General features: G+C 39.1%; 1 protein-coding gene across 1 annotated transcript; it reads left to right on the top strand.

The window, feature by feature from the left end:
• Positions 1-894: 894 nt before the first annotated feature.
• Positions 895-4,182, top strand: LOC143885375 (ras-related protein RABA3-like). Its single transcript, XM_077389521.1, has 2 exons — positions 895-1,252; positions 3,536-4,182. The coding sequence occupies exons 1-2, from the start codon at positions 1,014-1,016 to the stop codon at positions 3,990-3,992; spliced, it is 696 nt and encodes a 231-aa protein (XP_077245636.1). The 5' UTR covers positions 895-1,013; the 3' UTR covers positions 3,993-4,182.
• Positions 4,183-7,267: the final 3,085 nt, after the last annotated feature.

Genomic DNA, 7,267 nt, shown 5'->3' with positions numbered 1-7,267 from the left:
TAATTGCACAAGTCCAGCATGTCTCTATTCTTTTTTAAATAGCTGTCAAATATTATTTCAATTCTCAAAAAGCTTTGAAGGCATTTTAAAAATAAAAGACTTTGACAGCTATTTAAAAAAGAAAATACAAGCTGGGTATGTACAATTATTAAAGGGAAGTGATATATCCACCCCTTTTGATCACCAGGAACACCCCCGGGGCGTTGAATTCTTCTGACATAAGTACAACAGCCCCTCTTTTGTCATTGATACACTGATATGGGGTGTTCCTGTGATCAAAAGGGGCTATTGTATCATTTCCCTTATTAAAACATGGTAGTGCCTATATCAATAGCGCCTAAACAAACTGTAAAACAAAGTTAGTAGTGATATTATCAAAATATGGTATTTTTTGTATCAGTCTCCCTTTTAAGGTATCCAATGTAATCCTAAGCATTGTTTTAAATTTCAACTCAAATCCGAAATTTTGGTTCGAAATTTCGGGTTTCAGTTAATAACAAAACCGAAATCGATTATATCCGAAAAAGTAGTTTATCTTTGAAAAAGTAGTTTATCTAGTAAGAAATTTCGAAATTTCAGAAATTTCGTTTACCCCGATTTTTTATAATTATTTAATACTATCCCGAAATTTCAGCCGAAATTACTGACATTTCAATCGAAATAAATAACAAGATAAAATAGCCGTTTGAATTGATTTCGATTTCGGCCGAAATTTTAGTTTCGGTTAAGACCAAAAAGCACTCCGAATCCGAAATTTGAAACCATGATCTTAAGGGTTTTTTTTATCATTTAATGAGGGCATTTTTGTCATTTCAACATTAGCAAGCAGAAATCACGGCCTCTCTCTCCTCCTTTCCTCGGTTCGTACAACCATTTAAAGCTTGTTAAGGACACCCCCCTCAAAAAAGAAAGGCATTCCTTTATTATTTTTATTCCAAGCTTCAGCAACCCAGAGAGTGGGAAGCAAAAAACCTCTCCTCTTCTCTCACACCTTCCTCAGAAAGACCCAAAAAATGGAAGAAGAAGAGGGATTGGAAACAGTCTCAGATCCCGAGAGAATCGATTATGTATTCAAGATCGTTGTGATTGGAGATTCTGCAGTGGGGAAGACTCAAATCCTGGCTCGCTTTACAAAGGACGAGTTCTCCTTCGACTCAAAGTCCACCATAGGTGTCGAGTTCCAGACTCGGACTCTTTCCATAAAAAACAAGCTTATCAAAGCCCAGATCTGGGATACTGCTGGCCAAGAAAGGTATTTTAAATCAATCTCTCTCTCTCTCTCTTGTTCTCAATACACCACGATCTAAGTACAAAAAATACAGAGATGTCTCGTCTTTTCATCTCTTTTTTTTACTACAGACCACAAAACTATTCGAAACTACAAAGTTTAATTAGTTTTTGGGAAATGTTATACTCGTACCCTTTTCTTCCCCGTCCACCCCCTTTGTAGTGTAAAAAATAGTCGTAAAATTACACTAGAGAGGGAGCGGCCTAAGAAGAAAATTGGGCGAGTTTTTTTTCTCTACATGTAGTTTGTGCATGGCGTATCCACATACAGCTTGTGGGGTCCACCTAGTTCTTCTATTCTGTGCACCTGTTGTTCTATATATCTACCAAATTTAATTGTTGCCGGCACCATGTGATTTTTATACAAGAAGGCGTGGCTCACCAACCATTTCTGATTGGCCCCACTCATTGCTTCAGGGCGGTGATATTCCTCCCCCTCCCCCTCCCCCATAACGTTTTCCGTGAGAGTGGTCCCACCGCACGAAGATAAAACCACCACTTTTAACGTTTTCCTTTACCTTCGAAACGTTACAGAAAACGTAGGGGGGATATAACTCCCCTAAAAAATACGCTTTATGAGTAGATCTTAACATTTGTTTTTGTTGGGAAATGATATTTCCCCCCTTAAACGGATAAAATCCCCCTTTAACGGTTTCTGTGAGAATGGTTGTGAGAATGGTTAGGATAATTAATGTTTCTTTTGCCTTAAAAACTTAACGGGATAACGTTGAAAGGGGAGATTTTATCCGTTCGGGGGAAAATATCATTTACCATTTTGCTTTATAAAATGGACCGTCAACAACTATTTTACGCAGTGTATATGGAATGACTGGTCAGATCTGTGGGTCTATATGAGATACAACACTTCTGACCCACTTTTATGGGTAAAAAGTGGTCCCACTATAGTGGCAACTGGAAACTTTCAATTAGGTTGCTATAATCAGAGGTGGGATCCACTAGCAAGTGGCAAGGATATTTAACTCAGGAGATCTAACTTGTCTTACGAAATGGATGGTCTGGGTGTGATCTAGGGAGAGGGAAATAGAAGATAGAGAGGAAAAGGGAAAAAGGGGAAAGAGTAGAAGAAAGAACAAGGGCACCTGGTAATGCCCTATTGAACAGTTCCTCATTATCACTCGGAGGCATATTCAGGGGGGTTGACAAGGGCACCCCCTCTTCCCTTAAAAGCTGTATTTTAGCTTGTAAGCATATTAAAGGATAAATTCGAACTATGGTCCAGCAGTTTAGTGATTGACTGCAAATTACAAGTGGGGTCCAGCAGTTTTGTGATTGGCTGCAGAAGTACAAGTGGGTTCCAACATATTGGTGATTCAAACCATTCATCTATTGGGTCTGCAACAAGTGGGTCTTACACCAAATTTCTCGCATCCGAGCATCACAACTCTTTGGTAAATAGGACCGTGCACCATAGAGGCTGTGTTTGGAATGCCGGAATCGACATCATTGCCCGATCCCTATTCCGACTCTCCCTTGAACAGAATAACAAAATATTAAAATAAAAATTGAGAAATGATAAATGTGCCCCTTTTCATCACATTGTACATCCTCATCCTACTGCAGTGTGGCAATTAAATCCGTTGAATCCTTCTGACGTGAAGTACATCAGCCCCTCTCCAGTCATTGATACACTGCTCATGGGTGTCTCAAGTGATGAAAAGGAGCGCATTTATCATTTCCCTAAACATTTTGAGAAATGATTTCAGCACTCCATTGTTTTCATAAGATGCACGCAGCATCTTGTTGTTTAGTATTTAAAGGGCTTATAAGAGCTTTTTGAGAACAGTAAAATCCTCATGACAGCCCTTTAAATGCTAGAGGATAAGATGCTTCAAAACATTGGAGTTTTGATATCATTTCCCAAAATTTTATTTCAAAAAAATCAAATAAAAATTCCATTTCCATCAGGACGGAATCAAAACACTGCCTCTTGCAGGGGGAAACAGATTCCGGCATTCCCTCCTCTAATTCTGCCCTGATGCCAATTCCACCTCCTTGATTCCTTTCTTTTTTTGAACCAAATGCTAGAATTGGGGAAAAGTGGAATCAGATCCTGATTCTAGCGCTTGATTCCAGCAATCAAAACACACCCATTTGAACACTACTTGTTAAGAACAGGGGTGCATCTTATCAACTCCCACAATTTGCTCTCCTAACCTTTCTAACAAATCCTGAATAATCCATGTATTTCTTTTGTATGCAACATTTGAACTTTTCTTCTTGATTGAAGGTACCGGGCAGTGACAAGCGCTTACTACAGAGGGGCCCTTGGAGCAATGCTAGTTTACGACATCACGAAAAGGCAAACGTTCGATCATGTTGCGAGGTGGGTAGATGAATTGCGGGCCCACGCCGACAATTCAATCGTTATCATGCTAATAGGGAACAAGTCCGATCTCACTGACCTGAGGGCCGTCCCTACTGAGAATGCGATAGAATTCGCAGAGGATCAGGGGCTCTTCTTCTCGGAAACGTCGGCTCTTAACGGAGAAAATGTAGAAAAAGCCTTCTTTAGGCTCATAGAAGAGATTCATGGGGTGGTATCCAAGAAGGCTATGGACAGTCATGAAGGAAAAACCAATGGGAATGATGTAGTGATACTTAAAGGGACAAATATTGCTGTTGCTCCAAATGGATCTGAATTGGAGACAAGTGAGATGAAGAAGATCTCCTCTTGTTCTTGCTGAGAATTTTATTTTGAGGCTTTGAGTATTTGGTTTGTGTTTTTTTTAGTTGGTTGAGTTTGATTGTTAAAGAGCAGAAAGAGGAAACAAAGAGAATCCCTGTGGGGATTTTTTTTTCTTTATGGGGGCTTGAGCATTGATAGTTTCAATCTGTTATATGAAAGAAATGCTGCCTCGGGCTTTTACTTTTGTCTTTCATCTTGTAAGCTCTTTAAAACTTTTAAAGCTTACTGTCTAGAGTTGTCTAGATTTGTCTTGAATTTCTGAAGCTGAGTTTTGACCGGTTGCAGAAAACAAATATGAACTTGAGGACAATTTGAATGGTTTGTTAAATTTTGAAGTGTATTTTTTAGGTACCTTTATTTTTTTTTATTTTGAGTGATGTAGTGAGGACAAAATTGTACTTTTGTATCCATGGGCATATTGGTCTTTTTGCCTAGCTTGCACATGTGTGAGCCACACATGTTTGCTCCATCTTTTCCCACTACCCAGCTATTTCAAATTCAAACCCCTACTTGGAACTCCAAACCCACTATTTCCCTAAGCATTAAATACTCTACTTTCCCATACCTTTTATTACTTACCTAAGTCATTTTCTCTTTACTTTCCCTGACCAAGCCTATTTTCATTGCTTGTTTTTGGTAGAGATTCTCCACTATCTACCTAGACCTCCATTGAAGCTTTATTGAAGTTTTCTTGTGTGCAAGCTAGTGTTTGAAGCAAAATCCAACTTTCCTATATTTTGTCTATGTATTGAAGCTTTCTTTTTGAAGCTTTCTACTTGCAGTTTTGTTCTTCTCTCATATATACTGAAGCACATCTCCTTTGGACATTGTTCTTCTTCTACTTTGGTTGTCGATCTTGAGCTAGTGTAAACTTTGGTTTCACTATTTGAGAGGAGGAGTTTCCGGTGTTGTGAAATTCGTCTTTCTCTATATGATATCAGAGCTACAAGGGTGGTAGTTGGTGCTTGTCAAGATATCCTTGGTGAAGAAGTTCAATCGGTGCTTTGAAGATGGATATGAGTGGCAGGGTTAGTGGACTTGGCATTGAGTTGCTGAATCAATCAAATTACAAGATATGGAGAACATGTATGGAGTCTTATCTTGTGAGAGAAGATTTATGGGATGTTGTTTGTGGAAATGTCAATGTGGCTCGGGAAGATACACAAGAAAATGCCGATGTATTGAAGGCGTGGAGGATGAAGAATGCCAAGGCCGAATTTCTTTTGAAGAGGTCTATTTCACATGACTTGTTTGAGCACATCATTGGGAGTAAATCGGCGAGTGAGATTTGGACTACCCTTGATGGATTGCTTAACAAGAAGAATATGGGTCGTCTACAAATGTTGGAGAATGAGTTGGCAAATACTACACAAAGTAGTCTCTCTATTTCTCAATTCTTTTTTAAGATTAAGAATCTTTGTTCAGAGATTTCTCTATTAGATCCGGAAGAGCTTATTTGGAAGGCATGAATGAAGCGGCATATTAGTCGTGGGTTGAAGGGAGAGTATATTCCTTATATTACATCAATTCAAGGATGGGATCGGCAACCATCTTTGGTGGAGTTTGAAAATCTTCTTGCTTCACTCTTTAGCCAGACAAATGGCGGGTTGTTCAATATCCGGGAGTGAAGGAGAAGCATTATTTTCAAGCAACAAGAAGCCCTTCAACAAATACAAAGAGAAGAAAAATGTTCCAAACAGAGGTGGAGATGAAGGTGGATCATCCATTATGGGTAATGGAAACCAAAAGGGTATCAAGTGTTGCTGATGTGGTAAACTTGGGCATATACAAAAGAATTGTCACGTGAAATTGAAGGATGGCAATGTAGCCGAAAAAGTTGATGATCCAAAACATGAAGAAGATTGTGGTAGATGTTTCATGGCGGAAACTACTACGGTGGGTGCTTTGGCATCCATCAATTTTGAGGATGATTGGATTGTCGATTCTGGTTGTGAGCGTCATCTTACCGGCAACGAATCTGAGTTCTCAAAGTTCTAAAAATATGAAGACAATGATGCTATCATCACGGCGGACAACACCATACATCTGGTAGAGAAAGAAGGGGTCATTACCTGTTGGGAAAGTTGCTTTATTTCCTAAAAACTTCCGTGGGAAGGGAAAAGGCAAAAATGGAAAGATGGTTTTTTAGGTTTTCCCAAAACCTAAATATTTATGTCTACTTTGCACGGCTGCAAAGTGAGTGAGGCATAGAGAGTGAGAAAACAAGAGGTGAGAAAAAGAGAGGTGAAAGAAGAGGGTTTTCTTCTTGGGTTTTCTCTTGGCGATTTCACGGGTATTCTCTTGTGGGTTTTTTCTTGGGTTGCTCTCGGTGTGCAGTCTTAGTTTGAGGGAAGCAAGGAAAGGGTTGCGGGTTTTGGGTTTGGGTTTAATCTATTGTAATCCTTGTATATTGTTTTTCTCATAGTGGAAGATCGTGTTTCTCGCCCGTGGAGTAGGCTTGGCCGAACCACGTAAAATCTTGGTGTTCGTCTTATGGCTTGATTTATTATTTTACTTTTCTGTTTAATTTGTGCACGATCGAATTGTTTTGCCCGGCGGATTTTCTCAATATTACCATTTGTGGAGCGAATGAGGATCCTATTACACTTTAAGAGCGTGTTTCATGTTTCCGGCATGAAGAATAATCGTTTCTCGGTTGCAAATGCGGTCGATGAGAAAAATTATGTTTTGTTCGGGCCTAAGGAGGTGAAATTTCTTCAGAATATTTCAAGCTTGAAGGCGGATGTTGTCTACACCGGTAAGAGAGCTAAATATTTATTTGTTTTATCGGCTTCGACTTTATATGTTGATATATTTGTTTTATCGGCTTCGACTTTATATGTTGATAAAATGAGTACAGATGATGGCGCTTCAATTTGGCATGCTAAATTGGGTCATATTAGCATGGATAAATTGAAGGTCATGATGATTAATAATCTAGTGAATGGGCTACCAAATTTGAATTCTTTTGGTAGTGGAAAGGTGTGTGAGGGTTGTCAATATGGTAAGGCACATCATCTTCCATTTGATAAGTTTCTTTCAAGGTGCAAGGCTCCATTGGAGCTTATCCATAGTGATGTAATGGGACCTTGTAGGACACCTTCACTTTCTGGCTTCTGCTATATGTTGTTATTTGTTGACGATTTTACATGATTCACATGGGTGTATTTTATAAGGTAGAAATCCGATGCATTGTCTAAGTTTGTTCAGTTCAAGAAGACCGTTGAAGGTGTACTTCACAAGAAGATCAAGCAATTGAGAACCGATAATGGT

This window comes from Tasmannia lanceolata, unplaced genomic scaffold, assembly GCF_043159265.1.
Source record: "Tasmannia lanceolata isolate RefF3 unplaced genomic scaffold, GAP_Taslan_0.1 ptg000008l, whole genome shotgun sequence".
Lineage (NCBI taxonomy): Eukaryota > Viridiplantae > Streptophyta > Magnoliopsida > Canellales > Winteraceae > Tasmannia > Tasmannia lanceolata.
This window is presented reverse-complemented; position numbering and strand designations above follow the sequence as displayed.